The following is a 21,280-nucleotide window of genomic DNA, read 5'->3' as shown; positions in this document are numbered from 1 at the left end:
TTATTTTATAATTATCTCGTTGATAAATTTCGAAAAAAATTCATTTCGTAATAAATAAATTCTTTAGCAAAATAAACAATTTAAAAAAGTGCAACATTAACATAATATATTATTTTGTAATTCAATTAAATTTAGCACAAAATTATGTATAAATATTATTTAATATTTATAAATAATTTTTACCAAAATCATCAAATGTTACAACAATAAAAAAAAAAAATAAATATAAAAAAAATTCGATATAATAATTTAGTACAATTTAAATTTCAAGATGACACAAACTGGTTTGTTTAATTGATAAATAATTTATAAAAAAAAAAATTGAATTATCTATTTAAGTGTAAAAATAATATTAATTAAATTTTTCAGAAGAAAAAATAAATAATAAAAATGAAGAAAAAACCGATTTTGAAAATGCAATAAAATTGTGTGGTGTGTGTTATTTAATTATTTTTATATCAATTAAATCATACGAATTAATTAAAAATAAAATTTTTATTTAAATATATAGGATATGGAAAATTTCATTATGGTTTTATATTACTTTGTGGATTAATATTTTTTTGTGTTGGATGTCAAAATGGTGTTAATTCATATATACTACCATCAGCTGAGTGTGATTTAAATTTAAAATCTGAAGAAAAAGGTTTTTTAAATGTTGCATTTCTCATTGGTATGTAAAATAAATATAAAAACTTTTTAAAATATTTTTTAAATTAAAATAAAATTTAAATTAAAAGTTATTTGATAATTTCAAAGGTGGTGTAATTAGTGCATTATTTTGGGGTGTATGTGCCGATACATATGGAAGAAAAAAAATTATTGCAGCAACATTATTTATTGATGCAATAATGACATTTGCTGCAAGTTTTTCACAAACTTTTGGTGTACTTGTTGTATTCAGAGCATTAAGTGGATTCACGTAACAATTCCAATTTTATTATTTAATAAAATTATATAATAATACTGAATAAAAAATAAAAATAAAAATAATAATACTAAAATAATCTTTATTATTTTTTTTCTGCTATTTTAAATTTCTATTAGAATTGGGGCACCTGGTTCACTTATATGTACATATCTTGGAGAATTTCATTCATCAAAACACAGAGTCAAGGCTATTTGTTATGTTGGATTTTTTTGGACATTATCATGGCTTGTTTTACCAGGTAATATTATTATTATTATTATAAATTTTTCAAAAACAAAAAAAAGGATAATAATAAAAATATATTTTTAGCATTGGCATGGATAATAATACCACTTAAATTTTCATTTGTAATAATGGGATTACATTATAATTCTTGGCGTTTTTTTCTTGCAATTATTGGATTTCCATCATTTATTATGAGTTTAATTATCATGACATATCCAGAAAGTCCAAAATTTCTTTTATCACAAGGAAAAAATAATAAAGCATTGAAAATATTAAAAAAAATTTATACAATAAATATGAATAACAGCCAATTAGATTATCCGGTAAATAAAAAATAAAATTTTATATATATTTTTTTTTTTTTTGTATAAAATTTTATAATTTTTATTTAATTTATATTTAGGTCAAATACTTATTTGTATCATCAAATGAATCTGGTAATTGTCAAAGAACAAATGAAAATATATTTAAAATAAATGATGGACCTTCTAGTTTTTTATTTCAATTGTTAAAAAATGCATGGACTCAAGTTCAAGCATTGGCATCACCACCATTATCATACCATGCAATTATTTGTTGGACAATTTATTTTACAAATATGTTTGGGTTAGTCATCATCATGATAAATCATCCATGATTGAAAACTTATATAGAGGAAATTAATTTATTTATTATTATAGTTATTATGGATTTGGTTTATGGATGCCTGAATTATTTAATCGTTTTGATAAATTTTATAAACAACATCCAAATGTAACATCAGTTAGTGTATGCAATTTAGTAGCCTTGAATGAAACAACAACAACAACAACAACATCAACAACCTTAATGATCAACAAGCTAAATTGCAATCATCAAAGTATCGATCAACAGGTTTTTATTGATTCATTGATTATCAATGCTGTTTGTTTATTTGGTAATTTATTATCTGGATTTTTTGCTGATAGACTTGAAAGACGCACAATGCCAGGTTATTAATTTATAAATAAAAATTATAATTATATAATTTTATCTAATTTTTATTGATAAAAAAATATTTTTATTTTTTAGTTTTATTAACATTTATTGCTGGTATTACTGGAATTGGAATATATTTTGTAAATTCATCACGTCAACTTTTATTAATTTCATGTTTATTTTCATTAACAATATCAACTGCAAATTTTGTGATAAGTAGTATTGTTGTTGATATATTTCCAACTTATGTTGGTGCATTGGCAATTTGTATAATGTCATGTTTTGGAAGAATTGGTGCAATTGCAAGTAATTTAACTCTTGGATATTTTCTTGATATTAATTGCGAAATACCAATATTTCTTGTTGCTGGTATTGTTATGGGTAAATATATTAATCATTAAATTTTTTTTTTTTCTATTTTTCCTGTATTTAAAATTGATTTTTTTTTAGCTGGAGCTGTATTATCACTTTTACTTCCTTCAGTAAAAACGTGATAAAAAAAATTTAAAAAAAGAAGATTTTAAAAATAATAACAAGTGTCCTTGAATAAAACAGAAAAATTTCCAAATTATAAAAATTAAAATTACATTTTTATGAGTTAATCATGGACAATCATGTTTCCAGAAGAAAAAAAAAAAGAAACATTTATCCTCAACTTATATATTTAACCGATTACTCACAATCGGATAATTATCTTAATTATCTTATTGAAGTCTTTACAACACTGTTACATAGGTTTTTTTTTTTTTTTTTTCAACTTAAAACCTGGATATCATCTAAGATATATATATATATATTACCCACAACTATCTATAATTGACAAAAATTTATAAAATAATATAAAAAATTTAATTGTCAATTATAAAATAATAATTTATACACAGCTATTATTATTAAAATCTGTATCTTTTACAATATTAACTAAATATAATACAAATAATTTTAGATATATATTTTATTTTATTATAATAATAAAAAATATCTATAATTATTTTTTTTTTTATATACAATCTACAAGATATTTTCTCTAATTAAATTATTTTTTTTTAATGATAAAAATAATATCAATGAATAATGATATACTTTTTTTTTTTATTTATACTTTGTATATTTGTTTCGAAATTTAAAAATCTTTAAAATGTCAATCATCAAGTAATTACGCAAACTGATACATTTTTAATTAATAAAATTATCTTTAATTTTTGAACTTTAATTAAAACGTAAGCCATTAATTATAATCATCTCTATATATGAATTATTATATCATACTATTAAAAATTTAAAATAAAATTCTATGAAAACAAAAAAAAAAAAAAAATTTCGATTTTCTTTAAATCTTCAAAACATTACGCGGTATGCATTACGCTACCATGTACATACTTTTTTTTTCTTTTAAAATATCAACAATTACCCGTTATTTTATTTTTCTAATATTCAAAAAACCAATTAATCATAAAAGAAAAATTAAAAATAAACGTGTAATAAACTTGACAAAAAATAATTAAAAAAAAAAAATAAAAAATAATGATAACATGAAATATTAAATAAATGCAAAATGGATATAATTAAGCATACATTCAAGACAAACTCAAAGGTCAAAGATAATATTTTTGTTTTAAATACAATATATATAATTTTAATAAGTGATAAAAAATTTGTGGGTTCATAAAACTTTGAATCAGACATCAATAAACAATATTTAATATAATAAATAATCACAGTTCATTTTTGTCAGTCATTAAGTCAACATATTCATGTGCCATTGACAACGATAAAAAAAAAAACAAAATCATCATCACACAATTAAACAGGTATTAATATTGTTTTATAAATTTATAAATTTATTAATTACTGACAATATATTTATTTTATTTTAGGAATAATAATTGAATTTCAAATGTTAACTTACATAGATGTACACTTGATTTACACGCTACCAGTTATTTTTATTTTATCATTAATAACATGGCCATTTATAAATCGTACAGAAATATTTAAAATAATATTGATAAGTACATTAGCTGTTATATACACAACACCATGGGATACATATGTTATTTATAATGGAGCATGGACATATCCACCTGATAGAGTATTAGCTGTTATTGGCTGGGTTCCAATTGAAGAATACATGTTCTTCATTATACAATGTATCATAACAACACTCTGGTCATTGTTGTGCTCAAGATGGACAATACCTTGTTTTAGTTTTAATTACAACAAAAAAAGTTATCAACTAATTAGATGGATACCAATTATATTAATGGGTATTATCACAATTATTGGATATAAACTTGCTATTCCAGGTCAACATACATTTTATATTGGATGTATATTATGGTGGTCATGTCCAGTACTTGCTTTTATGTGGTATGGTGCTGGTAATTTTTTTATTAAAAAAATTTTTTCATCATTAATTGCTATTATTATTCCAACTTTGTATTTATGGCGTGTTGATCAAATTGCACTTAAAGACAATGTTTGGCATATCAATGAAAAAATGAGTTTAAATATATTTCCTATTGATGATTTACCAATTGAAGAGGCATTGTTTTTTTTTTTAACAAATTTATTTATTGTTATGGGTGTTCATTGTTGTGATAAAGCTCGTGGTATTATTGATACATATACACAACAATTTCCAATTAAATTTAATATTAAATGGAATTTTATTTGTCAAATGTTTCGTGCATTTTTAATATCTGAATATTCATTATCTTCAATTGTTGTTGATGATATTAAAAATTCAGCAAATGTATTGAGTATTGCATCAAAATCATTTAATACTGCTGGTTATTTTTTTCAAACTGGTAAGGCTTTTTTTTATTATTTAAGATTATTTATAAAAATTAAGCAATTTATTTGTTTTTTTCTCAATATAGGGATACGTTTGGATTTGACAATTTTGTATGGTTTTTGTCGTGTAACAGATGACATGATTGACAATGAATTAAATATTGAAAAAAAAATAATAAAATTAAAAATAATTAAAAATTTTATAAATGAATTATTTTCTGATAGAAAAACAATTTATGATGTTAAAATTAAACCATCAATGATTAATATTAATTGGAAAAAATATGAAACAAAATTATCAAATATTGAATTATCATGTTTTCGTGCAATTTCAAGAATAGCATTTTATTTTCCACGTAAACCATTTGATGAATTAATATCTGGCTATCAGTGGGATATTGATGGTAGAGTTGTTAATAATGAAGATGATTTAATTTTATACTCAAGCTATGTTGCTGGTAGTGTTGGTGCACTGTGTGTTCATGTTATGATGTATCGATCTGATTTTTCAAAGCATTCACTTGATAAAAATTATAATTACGTCATTGAAAAAGCTCAACAAATGGGAAATGTAAGTAGTTATATAATTGTTTTTTAAATTTATTTATAGCTTAATATTTATAAATTGCCTTGTTTTTCTTTAAATAAAGGTTTTACAAATGGTTAATATTGCTCGTGACATTGTGACGGACAGTGTAACATTGGGTAGATGTTATGTACCATCTGAATATATGGATGATGAAATTCAAGAATTAAAAATATTATGTGAGCAAAAAAATCCAAGATTACTTGGTGATAAAAAATTAAAAAAATATTCCATGAGAATAATTAAATTGGCAAATAAACATCAAAGTGAATCTGTTAATGCCATCAGATATTTACCACAAGAAGTAAGAGGTTCAGTTTTAGCAGCAACTGAAATTTATCGTGGACTAACTCGTGTTATTGTTAAAAATCAAAATTATCCAACAAGAGCTGCATTATCAAAATGGAATAAAATATTTATTGCATTTTATTCTTTATACGTTAAGAGTATTCAATACATTATGTAATTGAAATTATTTTTTCTTTTTTATATATCAATGTTTAACTTTTGTTGTTTTATAATTTTTAATTATATATGGTTGTTTAAATCGCAATATTATATTAAAATATTTTAGTTGGTATATTTAATAAATATTAAAATGTTTGAATTTAATTAACTATATTTGAATAAAAATATTCGTACTAATACCAAAAACAAAATGAAACACTGTATTGTTATTACACATGCGTTGAGTTTTCAAATAACGTATTTGTATAAAGTGGTTTGAAAAAAATGAAATATAGTATTGCGTTTTAAGCGGCAAACTTTTGATGAATTAATTGATAAACTACTTGGGAGTGGGTACACACTGATATAATGTGTGTACATGATAAAGATAGCATAATGAAGACAGTAGCATAATAAGGATTAAATTTAAAAAAAGATGACCCAAAAAATAATATAAGGGAAAAAAAATATAATCATTAATCATTTATAGCGTTTTAGAATAGGAAAAATAATTTAACAAATGTATAATGCCATATTTTAACAATATAATATTTGTACTCACCGAAAAAAAAAACAAAACACAACACTGTATTTAATTATAGACTCACTAAATCTTCAAATGACAAACGTTTATTGTTAGCAGCCATTATTATCAAGGCGCTCAAAAATTAAAATTAATTTCGATATAAAAATAAAATAATAAATATTTAATTACTTGATAAACAAGTAAAATAAAATGAAAAATTATTGATTATAATTACCAGCGCTAAAAGCTGCAGATAAATGTAAATTATAATCAATGAAAAAAAAAATTACATTTAAAAAAATAAATGCAAAAAATTTAAACCATGTATAAAAATACACAGAGTTAATAAAAAGTTGTCAAAAAATTGAAAAACAAGTTGAATAAAAAATAGTAATAAATTTTTATTTGCGCTCAAAGCTGCAGGTATATAAAATTTAATTTAAAAAAATATTTTTAAAAATAAATTTACAATTTTGTAAATTATTGTGGTAAAGTGCGTTCAACAAGAAATTACTTAAATTTAAATATTATAAATAAATATACATGTATAATAAACCTGAAAAAAAATAAACCTGAAAAGGGATAAAATAAACATCCTAATCTTTCCTAGAAAAAATAAACCCTATGTCATATATTCGAAATCCATTTCTGCAAATACCTGAAATACATACATCCTATTCACCCCCGTCTACTCTGTTTGAGATAGACAGGTTGATGTGCACACCTTGATCAATAAACTAAGACCATTTACTCTGGCATGAAAATTTTATAATTAAAAAAAAAAAAAACATCAAAATGATCAAGGTGAGCTACAAGTCACAAAAATATATACAATATAAATATCGGGGATTAACAAGTAGCTTTAAAGAATATTATCATCATAAATTCTTTGAAGTTACAAGCTTGTTGACGCACTTTACCCTGAGGGATTGGTTAAAAAAGTGACCAGAAGGCCTCTTACCTTATTTAGACGTTCTAGGAGGAATAATTCAGATGCACCAATGCTCATGTAGAAAATCTATGAAGTAGCATTCAAATACACCAACGCCTATCATATGTCGAAGTTGTAGGAGGCAGCATGCAGATGTACCGATGGCTATCAATGGTTATTTTCTTTATATCATTACAATTAGTAAACAGGCCAAATTCCACTATGAAATAAAATCATAAAAATTATTAAAATATATACATTATAAATATTTTTAAACTGGCAAACATGAATTAATTATTGATACATTTAAATTCAAATCAGGTTTCAAATCTAAAAAAAAAAACAAGTCAATTTTTTTTTGTTTTAAATCATTTAATTATCATATCATTCTTAGTAAATAATAAATTGTGATTAATAATTAACAAAATAAATTCAATTCAAAGTGCCAGCTATCTAACCAGTTGTTGAAGACATTCATCGTTGAATACAAACATTATTTCTTGATGAAATATTTTCTACCAGTGGCGATAGCTTCTAAACATATCAGTGTGAATATACTTTTTAGGTATAATAAATGCATTTAAAAAAAGACTAATATCCTGGCAGAGTACATAGTGCTAATCACCTTGGTCCTTGTGTGGATGATGATAAGAATTTACTATTAATTGGACACGAAAGATGAATTGCCTAATACAAATGCCAATGTTAGATGATTATTTTTTTTTGCTAATAATGATGACTATCAAGGCAACTTTTAATAAAAAAAAATATATAATAAATCTTTAATTTAAAATCATTGTTGTGAATTAGCTCGGGTGACAAGTCGTGGAATAACTAAAAAGGAATTCATTTGGGCAGGTGGTCCACAGGATTGATAGATGAATTTTGTTGACGAGCCATATCAACAGGATGCTTTATATTATCGTTCATGGTCATGGTGTTTTTTCCCTCTGATGCTGGTTCAGGCAGATTATAATTTTTTGGGATGCATACATTCGTCTTCTTCTCCTCCTTCTTTTTTATTTTTGGTGATAAAAAACCTTGTCTGTTTGATTCATGTGTTGGTAGTTTTTCAAGTTTTCAATGATCTTCCTTACGCCTCGGGTGATCTTGTCATTTCTCTTGAATTATTTTCGTATCGCATTCTCTTCATTTTCTTATTTTTCATCAACTTAATTTGTTTCATAACTTTTTTTCTTTTACGAATTTAAATTATGAGTTTATCAAATTACGCATTTTAATTGAAAATTAATTCTCTATATTTTTTTGATTCAATGCAACGTATCATTGAGAGAATTATCAATATTGTTTTTAATCTCGCTTTTTTTTGTGGTTTAGTTACCTCAGCATTTAATATGAAATATACTCAATTGTGTTGAATAAATGTTCACCAATTGGATATATTTCATATTAAATTCGCTGCATTTTTTGAAGAAAAACTAGAACCAACATACCTTTCATCTTCACCATCATTTTTATTGCTGATCTCATCTTGATTAAACAGTCAATCTATTCTTCTCTACAATATCATATTATTATCTCTATCTGTCAGCATGAAATCAGTTATTTGTGAAAATTTACTTGGTACAATATCATTCTGTAACAAAAAAATATACAAAATAATTAAGATTCAATCGAAAATGTGTTCAGCTTTTATTAGACTATAAAAAACTACGAAAATTACCAGTATTTCACACGTCTTTGTCTGGGTTGAATTGTACCAGTTTACTGAATTATCAACCCATTTTTATGTAGCCAATAATTACTTGAGACTTACACTTGATTATCATTGAATATTCATAAGGCACTGTAATTTTAAACAAACAATATTTTAGATAAATATTAAATGAATAAGTAAATTAAATTACAATAAATATAAATATATTAACCATCATTTGTGGTTCAATGAAGTGCCAAGACTTTTTTGACTTTGTCAGACATATTTTACAAATAAATTCTGGCCATCTTATTTTTGACAAAATTATTTTCTTATTTTTTGACAAAAAATAAATTGAAAAAAATCTTATTTTTGACAATATTATTTAATTTACTGGTGTTTAAACAAACTTTTTCAAATAAATTGAAAAATAGTTATCACTATTTACCTGTGGCTATTTAGCATGGTGAATTCACTGGTGTCTAAACAAACTTTTTCAACTTTAAAATATTCAGGCATATCTGTAATTTTTTATGAAAAAAATATTTTAGTAAATAGTTAAATAAATAAAAAAATTTAATTATAACAAATAAAAGTATTCATTACCTCTTTTTGTTTAATAAAAAAGCCAAGATTATTGTCCTTGTCAAGACATTTGTCCAAATAATTCATGGTTATTCTTTATTTTTTCATCTGTAACATTTAAAAATTATAAATATTACAATTTTTGTTGGTATTATTTATTTTATTATTTTTATCGATCAACATTGCATGTTTAATATTTATTTATTGTAAACCATAAATTTATTTGACACTATTATTAATTAATGATTGATAATTTTTCTACTCTTTATACGTATTATTTATACTTTAACAAAAACAAAGCTAATATTTTGTTTTTTACCTGCTCCGATTTTGAGTACTACGTCCAGTTTTATAACTTTTGACATATCCAGGAAATTAAACAGTGTTCTTTATTTTTATAATAATAATGCATTATTAACAATTATTTATTGCTTATACTTGACTTCAACAAAAGAAACCTAACCTCAAATTTGTTTTGTCATAATTAATTTATTTATAATTCCACTATTGTTAACATATTATTTGTTGACAAAAAAACAAAGCTAATAATAATAAAAATTTACCTTGGGTATTTGTTATTATAAATTCCATAGCGTCTTTTCGACCCGGCCGCGACACTTTGAACAATATATTTTGACTAAAATCCGTGATCCAGCAATAATTTTGGAGCTAGCGAGTTAATGAACCGATTTATTATAAATTAACAATTGATTGTTGCAATTTGTTATTAAAAAATCCACTGTAAAACAGGAGCACGTCAACACATAATATTTATTTTTTTTCAACTGAAAATATTTTTTTTTATGAGAAAGTCATGAGAATTTTAAAATTTAACTGCCACGCCGCCACGCGGCCAAAATATATACCTATTACTGATTACCTACAAACAATAGTTTTTGTTTCGGCTGCGTGGCGGCGTGGCAGTCAAATTCTGAAATTCTCATGACTTTCTCATAAAAAAAAATATTTTCAGTTGAAAAAAAATAAATATTATGTGTTGACGTGCTCCTGTTTTACAGTGAATTTTTTAATAACAAATTGCAACAATCAATTGTTAATTTATAATAAATCGGTTCATTAACTCGCTAGCTCCGTTTTGAGTGCAAAATTATTGCTGGATGTCACGGATTTTAGTTAAAAATTGATATTGTTTAAAGTGTCTAAAAGCGGCCGGGTCACGAAAAGACGCTATGGAATTTTATAATAACAAAATACCCGCAGGTAAAAATTTTTTATTATTATTAGCTTTGTTTTTGTTTGTCAACAAATAATATGTATAAACAATAGTGGAATTATAAATAATAAATTAATTATGATGCAAAAACAAATTTGAGGTTAGGTTTCTTTGTTGTTGCAAGTCAAGTGATATTTTTAGCAATAAATAATTGTTAATAATGCATTATTATTATATAAAAAAATAAAGGAACATTTTTTAAACAATTTTGTGAAAAAAAATTACAGATTTCCTGGGATATGTCAAAAGTTATAAAACCTGGACAGGCGCCAAGGCATTTACTCCAAAAATCGGAGCAGGTAAAAATTTTTTTTGTTATTAGCTTTGTTTTTGTTAAAGTATAAATAATACGTATAAACAGTAGCAAAATTATCAATAATTATTTAATAAAAGTGTCAATTAACTTTATAGTTTGACATTATTGTCATTACACATTAATTTATAGGTTTTGTAATAAATAAATAATAAACACGCAATGTTGATTTTTAAAAATATTAAAATAGCAACAAAAATTGAAATATTTATTACTATTTAATGTTACAGATACAAAAAAAAAAGGATGACCAGAAATTATTTGGACAAATGAGTTGACAAGAACAACAATCTTGGCTTTTTATTAGACAAAGAGAGGTAATGAATACTTTTAATTGTTATAATTGAATTTTTTTTATTTATTTAACTATTTACTAATATATTTTTCATAGAAGTCATACAACAATTATAAAAGCATAAAATCATAGACTAATGAATATAAAATTAATAATAGTAAAAAAACATATAAATTTAACTTTAACTTTTGTTCTCGTTACAATTTAATCGACATTATTCAATAAATATTCAGAATATAGTATCAAGCTATAGCAACGATGTGTATATTATCAATCCAGCCAACAACCCGAGACCTTTTCGAAATGGATAAATTACTTTCAAATCATAATAGTGTATAGACTATATTTAAAAATATAATATTACAATTTATTATATTTTTTAAATAATCAAGTCAAATAGTTTACTATCAAGTGAATAATTACAACAACATTATCTTTTTCAATTTTATTCAGTTATTATAAACAAAAACTGCATTAAGGATACTTTATAAACAATATCATAAAAAGTGTTTTCAAAAAAAGTTTTTGCGAAAAGTGTGGTGATCATTGTTTTGTGTACGAGCGTGTTTAGTGCTTGTGGATGATCTTTGAACCTGTTGATGATCAGATTTAATCATCATATGAACTACATGGAGTGCAGAGTATCCTGAGCAATTTGATGACCAGTGATGACCACCATCGAGAGATAAACATCTGCTAAAAAGGTAAGGTTTCATTTAATTAATAATTGTATTGATATAATTGCATTTATGATCTTGTTGATGAAATTCCATGATACTTTGTAGTATATTCTTTAGGTCATCCTGCTATTTTTTACTCTGATCTATGTATTATGTGATAATTTAATTATCGTTATCACGTACATCAATTTATATAGAAATTATTTTTAGACTAAGTCAACATTTTATTTTATTATAATACTTTTATGACATTAGTCGAACTATTTCGTAAATTTTTAAAGAATATAATAGGAGCTTATTTCCGCCATTTTAGTGCATATGCAAAATATGATTTTTTTTAAACGTAAATGGCTGAGCAAAGTTGACTTTTTTTTTTTGTAAATCATATTTTGCATATATGCCAACAGATGGCATTTACCTGGACCCCCAGGTAAAGATTTTGGCCAAAGAAAGCTCTCACTGAGAGAGAGAGAGAGAAAAAAAAAAATTCTACTCCAAATGGGATCTGATGGGATCCTTTTTCGATAATGCGCGCGCGTACTCCCTCCTGGAATTTACCAATGGCGTCGGGCGTGTGTGCGTCGGCGGTTATTATTTTTTCTCATCTCAATGTTCGCGCACAGTCACTATTTTCTCCTCGACTCCAAGTGACTTGTTCACAGCAAAAAAAAAAAAAGAGTAATAAAAATACGTATTACAGACATTATCAAACAATCACATTGGGTTTCGCCCTGTTATATTGCAAATATCTGTATCAAGTGTTTCATCATCGTAATTAAATCATTTTACAAATATATTTTGTGACAATAAGTGTATCAATTCAATAACTCATAAATTAATTTTTAATTTTGCAAAATTAATATTTGAATATTAATTTTTTTTCATTGACTAGTGAAAGTGAAATATTTTTAAGTTTAGTTGAGTTTTTTTTTATTTTTTACATGTGTTATTATTTATTTTAATATTATTTTTTTTTTTTTTTAACATTGAGGAGCATTTTTAGTGAGCAAAAAAATAATAATCGGGATATTGACATAAAAAATAGATTAAAAAACTGGGAAAACCATGAGACGACTACTTTGCAGGGTGTTTCTTTTTACAGCATTATTTGCTGTAATTATTGGAGCAAATGGCAAACGTAAATTTGATGGTGATTTTGAATTTGCTGATGATGTAAGTCAATTATTATTTAATTAATTACAATTGATTGATTAACTAAATTAGAGTAGTTGTTGTTTTTGAGATAAAAAAATAAAAATATAGGTACCATTAAAATAAATAAAAATCCTTTGAGATTTGTCAACGTTGAAATAAATACAGCATGACAGGTAATTTTTTTTACCAGTCAAAACAAACGTCAAAAGTTTTGTTGGAAGAAGGGGATAAAATTAACTACCATGCTTGCAAACTTGTCATGTTTGTTGTCACACATATAAAAAACGTGTATTTGAACGATTGTAAAGCTAAAAAAAAAAAATATAATCTTGACTTGAACTGAGTATACTTTCTACAAAACGGGTTTATACACAACAGATAATATAATATTTAATAAAAAAAAAAAAAAAATCTAAAAATAATAATAATACTTGACACAAACAAATATACGATTATAACAAAAATAAAATCAAACAAATTTTATATAGAAAGTTTATCTAAATAATAGCCAATATATATCATGTTTTTAAATTATTTTTATAAAATTTCATTGTACTCATTTTATCACCACACAAGGTTTTTTATTTTCCCTGCACTTAAAAGTTACAAGAAATATATTTTTTTTTTTTTATTTCTTATTTTACTTTATAGCTGGGAAGGGAAAAAAAAAACAATCTTGTTCGTACATTGTTTCTCTGTTAATATTACAATTGTTTAAGAAAAAAAAAAAAAATAGATAAAATTAAATAAAAAAAGAGTAATATTCTTTTCACTTTGTTGTTTGATTAGTTTTTATTTTCTGGAAAAAAAAAAATATATATATATGAGCAAGTATTGTTTCGATAAAATTTGTATTTATTGTATTTATTTTATTATTGTGTGAAGTATACAGTTCATGACATTCATGGTCCCTTATGAATACAAAAAGAGAAAATGCATTGCACATGGAAATACTGAATGTTATCTATGTGTAGATTATTTTATATATATTTATAACCTACCTATATCTTAACACATAATAACAAATACTATTTTTTTTTTTTTTTTTTTTTTGTCCCATGATAATAAAACCAGGTATAATAATACAAATAATTTTTATTACTATATACATATGCATATTTAAAAATAAACTATTTGCATTCTTTAGTTTCCTGAGAGAATTTTAATGTAACCAGTTTTTAAACTTGAAATATTTAAATTAATTCGTTGTATAAAAAACAACAAATTTATTATTTTAAAAATCAAATAATAATTTTTTATTTTTAAATTTGAAATATAACTCTGGAATTTTCTCAAATTTATTCATGTAAAAAGTTTGTTTTTTTTAATTGCCAGCGAAATTTCGAAAAATCACAGTGAAAAATTGAGACTAATTGAGACTTGCGAATAAATCCATTTTATAAATTCAACAATTATTCATTATTTTTTTTTTTAAACATAAAATTACATGAGAATATTGAAACACATACTTTTCATCAAACATTCAATGATTTATTAATTTTTTTTTTATTATTATTAATACTCGTTATTTATTGAATATATATCGTGGGATTTTTGCAACACTAGAAATTTAATACGTGGGTTAATAAAAAAAAATTTCGCATGCTACTAAATGATAAACGGATTAATTTTTTCGACATATTTTATGTCTACTTGTATATACGGCTAAGATTTTTTTTTTTCTATTTTTCAAATGTTAAGGTTTTTATATGTGGAGCGTTGGAAAGAGGGTAGAAAAGCAATTGTTAACACTGTGAAATGGTGTATGATATATATACAAATGTATAGAATGAGTCGAGTCATCTATTGTCGATTGCTTCATCGTGTGCATTTTATTATTTTTTTTTATATTTCTTTTATTCATTATCATTGTTATTATATTTTTTTTATCTTGGCGTCTGGAGAGACTGTTTTCCTTCCCTTGACATGCCGAGGTTTTTATTCCTTTTTTTTTTCGACAAAAAAAAAGGTGGAGTGTACATTATTGTATAAAAAATAATAACAATATATTACACGCCCATTAGGTGTTGATTTTTTTTTTATTATTAATCATTGATTTATTGTTAATTTGTTTGTTTTATTTATAAATTAATGATAGAAATGATTCAGAATTTATTCTATTTTTATTATATAAATTATTTACGTAAATTTTATTTGAAATTCATTTTTAAATATTGTCATTGTGTGATGTAATCTAATGCAAATAATTTACTGAAGGTTATTTTTTTTATTTACTGACAATTATTATGTATGAAATTATTTATAGAATACTTCTATTTTTCTTTCAAATAAATTGTGTGTTTTTTTTTTTTTTTTAACGTTGGGTTTATCTGATTGAGATTAACAGGAGTTACTTGGGTTTGGCTTGATCATGACATTAATTACTATGTTATTTATTAATTTGTTTTTTTTTTTTTTTAAATTAATAGAGTTTTATTTAATTTTTTTAATTATTACTATTGTGGTTTAGTTGCATGCTAAAATATGTAACTTCCTACTCACGTTACAGCTTGAAATTTAAAATAATTTTTTTTTTATTTTTTGTCAAGTGGGGAAGAAAAAAATTGTGCGGTTATCCTCGTAAATGAGTCATTTTATAACCCACATGCATATATAAAATGCATTTATGGTTATAAAAAAATATAAAATTATTTTAACGAATTTTAAAAAATATAAAATATCATTTTGTAGATTTTAGAGGGCAAAATTCTTATGTCACCTTAAGTGCACTTAAAAGTAGATTGTTATCATTTTTTTTTTTGTCGATTACTTGAGGTCAAAAAATAATACAAACGTTTGCTTTCTCAGTATTGATTTTCATTGGAGTGTGTTTCAGGGTGATCCACTTGAACTGCTTTAAAAAAAAAATACAATTTATATTTTACTATATACAAATATTTATTTAAACAAATAAACAAAAAAATGCATTTATATTATATCATTAAAAATAAATTAATGATATAAAATATGCATTTAATATAAACTTTTTATATTTTTTAATTAAATTTTTTCACTTTTTTACATGTAAAAATATATATAAAACATAAAAAACTATTTTTTTAAAACTAATGAAAAGTGATATATATTGATGGAAAATTTTTACAAACTGATGGATAACAAATTTAAATATCGAATACAAACTCGTGAATATATAAATGATTTTTAAATAATTTTTTTTCTTTTCATTTCATTTTATAATATAAAATCTCATTTATTGTGTCATCTCTATTTTTCGTAAATAATAATAGATTATATTTGTTAATAGAATAATCAATCATTTCGAAATGACAGATGTTAATTATCATCATGATAATATTTTTGTTTATAAAATATATATAGATCATTTAAATAATAAATAGTTGATGAGTTTAAAATTCAAATAAACATCTAAAAAAAAAAAGAAAAAATAGATAATTAGTTTTATAGTTTGTATGAGAGAGCAAAGATAATTTTGACTGTTACATCAAGCTTGGTGGATACGCATTCTCGTGGTTACAAAATGTCACCAAACGTGAAATTTATCGTTATCGTTAGTGCATGAAGTGGTATGAAGGCTCTATATATGATGAGGGAGGTATTGTTCGCTTCGGCGGTCAGGTGTCGTGGCTGAATAGGGTTGAAAAGGTATAGATGTATATACAGTTGGCTTGTCAACTATGTACATTATATATATATATAAAATAATATATACAGCCACAAAATAACTAGTGTTAAATATCCATATCGTTATACAACATTTAATGCAGAGAGATAATTTTTTTTTTAATTTTTAAATCTTTATATACTCGATTAATATTTGATGCTTGTTCATAAGCATCAAATAATCATTAAATTTATTATTTTTTCAAAGTATTAAATTGTTTATTAATATTTAATTTTTATTAATTGATTTTTAATAATTAATATTAAGACCAGGTGTTTAAATTTTATAGATGATTTATTAATTTTAGATAATACTGATGGCTAGAAAAATACAAAAAATTTTTGTTTTTTTATAATTTTAGCTTACTATAGTTTTTTGTTGTTATTATATTATCATTTTTGTTATTACAAAAAATCAATCTGTAGTATCTAAACTAGAAAAATAATGAAATATAAAAAAATAAATATGAAAAATACGGGGAATAAAGTATACCGAGAAAATCCAGAAAGTTTTTCGCGTGGAATAGTGGTCTCAGTGGAAAATCCAAATAACCCGATCATCGAAAATATACACACATGTATAAAAAAAAAAAAAGGGGAATGAGTTTAATATGAAAAAAGCGTTATATATATATTTTTTTTTTTTTTTTTTTTGAAAGTAACATTGTTAAGAGTGTTTCGGTGGTTGATGTTCAAAAACTTTTGATATAACAATGGATAGAATTGTTTTCAACTCTTATTTTTCTTTTGTAGAAAAATATAAAAAAATAATATAAAAAGAAAGTAATCTCAAGAATGATGGAATTTAAAAAATTTTGATGCATTTGAAATGCATTTTTTTATTTTATTTTTTAGTCAACGATAATGCATCGCATTTTCAGAACTTTTGACAATCTTTGACTTTGAAATTCTCAAATATATTTTTCTTTTATATATATATTTAAAATTTTTTACTCAATTTTTTTTTTTCCTATATTGAAGTATTGGGGCGGTGATATTTGGTAATTTTTATTTGTCAATGATAATGCTGCTGCTGCAAAAGAAAAAAGAGTAAAAAAAATTCAACGAAAAATGTTATAATATATTGGCTAGACTATCGGGCGCCGAGCAGAACTTTTTTCTATTTATTTTTTTTCCTACTTCCGATGACTATTTTTTTATTTTTTTTTTATTTTTATTTGAAAAATGTCGTTTGTTCGAGAATGAAAATAGTGCAGAAACATATAAAAACAAAAAAATAAATATAAAAACCTTACAATCCAATTGTGCAATATGCTTGACCGACTTAATTCATGAGGTTTCTTCAAGTTTATAATGGTTTTCTTTATTTTTTCTTGTTTAGTAAACATATATATAAAATTTTTTTTAATAATTCATATATAATATTGATTTTTATATGTAAATTAAATAACAAAAAAAATTAACTATTAAATAATACATTTTATATTTATAATTGAATTTTAACTCAATACCATACGGTCAAATAGTTTTTATAGCTTATAAAAATAGTAAAAAATAAAATAGAAAAAAAATATTTATTGATAAAATACAATCATAGATGAATTTGATGTATTTTTGTGTGCAAGGATGCAAAAGATGAGCATTATAAAGTTTTTTTTTTAGTTTTTTCTTGGACAAGTTGGTTTGAACTATTTTTCTAAAACACACACCCACACACACGTTCACAAAACATTATATGCTTGCACTTCTACTTGTCAAGTTACATGATATTTTAACAGCAACTTTATTTCTTATATACTTGGATAAAGTTATTATCAATTTTATATTATTATTATTTTTTATATATAAAAAGAAATGAATGAAAAAATTTCGATAAAGAAATTAAAATATATATTTTTTACAAAATTACTACGTAGATTATTGTCGTTATTTTTTTTTTTGATTTAATTTTAACTATATGAAAATTTATTTAAACCAATTTTGTTATGGTTGTTTGACATCGACATTGATGAGTGTGTGATGCATGTCATTAATTTGCGGTGAACGTGCTGCTTGATGATAGTTAAGTGCATGATTTTGTCGACAGATCTCGGTGAATCTAAGCCGGATTTTCTCCAATTATTAAACACACGCGATAATTTAAAATTAATTAAATTTATGGCCTTTTTTTTTATTTTTGTATATACTAGCAAGTGTTTTATGGTATTTTTAATTTTCAATTTGGTTAGAATTATTTTGTATAAATTCATGAAAATTGTTTTAATTAATGAGCTTTTGATTCTCAAATACATAAAGTCTATTTTAAATTTAAATTCAAGTTTATGTTTATTTTTATATAATTTTTAAAAATAACTACAAGTAAATATATTCTCTAATTATTTATCAATTGACTTTTCCTTCTCATTTAATATTGAAAAGAAACAAAAAGAAATCAATAATAGAAATATAGACCAAACTAAGGAGTGGTATAAATATAAAAAATAAACTCAAGGACATCCAAGGTTACTGATATATATATATCTAAAAATTGATACAGTTAAAAAAAGAATAATAAAAAAAATTGATATAACATTATTACATTTTTCAAACAAGGTCAAATTATCAGCAATTCATAATTTAAAAAAAAGAAAAAAAAAAAAATAGGCAATGTGCCATAAATTTTTTTTATAAAATTGATGATCATTAATCATCCGGGGATTTGATAATATTATTTCTTTAATTATTCATATATTTATATTGATTATAAAAATATAAAACGTGAATATATAAAAAATACTAGCCACAAAATTGAGCGACATAAAATATCAAATGAAAAGTAAGACAAGGACGTGGAGAATAGGAATGAATCAATATTTCGTGGTCTGTATATTACGACATCCACTAGGGAATATAACATCTCATTTTTTAACTTAAACCCCTTACTTCTTTTTAAACCCTTCTAACATATGCCCTATATTTTTTTTTTTTTTTATCACAAGTTTTATTTTAGTTTTATCCTTTTTGACTGTAGAACATTGTTTTTTAAATTTTTTATTTCAAAAATGTATTAACAATTTGCACACACAAACATTTACGATGGTATAAAAATATATAGCAATATTAAACGAATGAAAAAATTAAATTAATAAACGGTATGGTTTTATTTTTATTTTACACGTAGACTTGTCTCAAGTATTCACAAGCGCGTCTACTACTTCATCACGTACATGGGTTATAAAAATTAAAAAAAATAAAAATATATATATGTATATTAAATGAATAGAAATAAAAAAAAATAAAAAAGGCAAATATAATAAAGTGGGAAAAATGAAAGTGACTGTACTGATGCTGAAAATACTAGCATAAATATAAAAAAAAAATATAAAAATGGGTATTCGTGTGTGTGTGTGTGGTGTCTCGTTATTTTTTCGAAAATAAAAACTGAAAAAAAGAATAAATATACAACAATATATGTTTTGCTATTATTATTATGTTTTATTTTATGAGTGTACTCAACATTTTTAGTATGAAAAAAAAAAAAAAAAAAAGGAAAAAATCAACAATTTTATTTTGAATTAATTAAACTGGCTGGCCAACCGTTGAAGATTGCCAAAAGGCCTCATTAAAAAAAATCTCAGTAATTTGAAATGGAAAAACTATTGAGAATAAAATAACATTGGTTTATGCATTTTTAACTGTCAAAAATTAAAATTAAAAAATGAAAAAAAAATATTACAATTATAATATTGTAAAGGTACATAAAAGAATGACGCAAAAAATAAAAAAAAAAAAATAGATTAAAAAATAAAAACGGCGAATAAAATAATTAATTTAATATGAAAATGAATTTTAAATTTTTTTTTTTTAAAGAACAATTATAATAGTCTCAAAAGTATATATATGTATATAAAATTTCTGATGATGAAATTGTGACAGTGTGACCTAATTATTTTCTGGGAAATTGACTATTTCATTTTTCATCGTTAAATTCATTTTTGCAACTGACTAATGAAGTTTGATTATTGAATTTTCATCAAGTTTTTTTTTTTTTTTTCCAAGATACAATTTTTTAATAATAATCAAATTACTAACGGTATTAAATTATTTCTTATTTACTATTCAATTTTTTAGATAATTAGCCAGTGAGTCTTAAACTTTTTATTTGATAATCTTGTGTTTTTTTTTTTTCAATAAAAATAGTAACTCTACAAAGTTCATTTTAACGTATATAACTCGATAAATTTTCAACTATTTATGCACATAATTTGTTGAAGCTTTTCATTTAATAATTATACCTGTCAAAATTTACGTCTTTAAAATTAAAAAATTTTCTCTATTAAAACATGAAAAAAATAAAATTATATTAAAAACAAAAAGTAT

The 21,280-nt window shown here is 23.1% G+C and overlaps 3 protein-coding genes and 2 long non-coding RNA genes across 8 annotated transcripts in view; 4 read left to right on the top strand and 1 right to left on the bottom strand.

Annotated features, from left to right (window-relative positions):
• Positions 1 to 271: 271 nt before the first annotated feature.
• Positions 272 to 2,618, top strand: LOC122853710 (synaptic vesicle glycoprotein 2B-like). The gene is made up of 10 exons (XM_044154126.1): positions 272 to 284; positions 382 to 432; positions 512 to 673; positions 760 to 922; positions 1,048 to 1,169; positions 1,241 to 1,479; positions 1,560 to 1,762; positions 1,837 to 2,126; positions 2,207 to 2,494; positions 2,564 to 2,618. The coding sequence occupies exons 1-10, from the start codon at positions 272 to 274 to the stop codon at positions 2,605 to 2,607; spliced, it is 1,575 nt and encodes a 524-aa protein (XP_044010061.1). The 3' UTR covers positions 2,608 to 2,618.
• A 1,191-nt stretch (positions 2,619 to 3,809) lies between these two features.
• Positions 3,810 to 5,999, top strand: LOC122854487 (bifunctional lycopene cyclase/phytoene synthase-like). Its single transcript, XM_044155208.1, has 4 exons — positions 3,810 to 3,924; positions 3,991 to 4,923; positions 4,996 to 5,480; positions 5,560 to 5,999. Exons 2-4 carry the CDS (start codon positions 4,011 to 4,013, stop codon positions 5,959 to 5,961), a joined length of 1,800 nt encoding a protein of 599 aa, XP_044011143.1. The 5' UTR covers positions 3,810 to 3,924; positions 3,991 to 4,010; the 3' UTR covers positions 5,962 to 5,999.
• Positions 6,000 to 7,850: 1,851 nt separating this feature from the next.
• On the bottom strand, positions 7,851 to 9,978 carry LOC122854486. The gene is made up of 5 exons (XR_006373970.1): positions 9,961 to 9,978; positions 9,663 to 9,749; positions 9,505 to 9,577; positions 9,084 to 9,206; positions 7,851 to 8,996 (listed from the first exon to the last, which is right to left on the bottom strand). It is a non-coding gene; the product is annotated as an uncharacterized LOC122854486 (long non-coding RNA).
• A 654-nt stretch (positions 9,979 to 10,632) lies between these two features.
• On the top strand, positions 10,633 to 11,464 carry LOC122854485. The gene is made up of 3 exons (XR_006373969.1): positions 10,633 to 10,862; positions 11,103 to 11,174; positions 11,419 to 11,464. It is a non-coding gene; the product is annotated as an uncharacterized LOC122854485 (long non-coding RNA).
• Positions 11,465 to 12,774: 1,310 nt separating this feature from the next.
• The window catches only part of LOC122854484 (proteoglycan Cow), a 38,474-nt gene continuing 29,968 nt past the window's right edge, over positions 12,775 to 21,280 (top strand). For 2 of the 4 annotated variants that reach the window (XM_044155207.1, XM_044155205.1), the window contains exon 1: positions 12,775 to 13,336. In XM_044155207.1, coding sequence (XP_044011142.1) covers positions 13,229 to 13,336 — 108 coding nt within the window. In that variant the 5' untranslated portion in view covers positions 12,775 to 13,228. The remainder of the gene's footprint in view (positions 13,337 to 21,280) is intronic. The other 2 variants (XM_044155204.1, XM_044155203.1) reach the window with 1 other exon arrangement.

The sequence above is a fragment of the Aphidius gifuensis genome, linkage group LG4 (genome assembly GCF_014905175.1).
Source record: "Aphidius gifuensis isolate YNYX2018 linkage group LG4, ASM1490517v1, whole genome shotgun sequence".
Lineage (NCBI taxonomy): Eukaryota > Metazoa > Arthropoda > Insecta > Hymenoptera > Braconidae > Aphidius > Aphidius gifuensis.
This window is presented reverse-complemented; position numbering and strand designations above follow the sequence as displayed.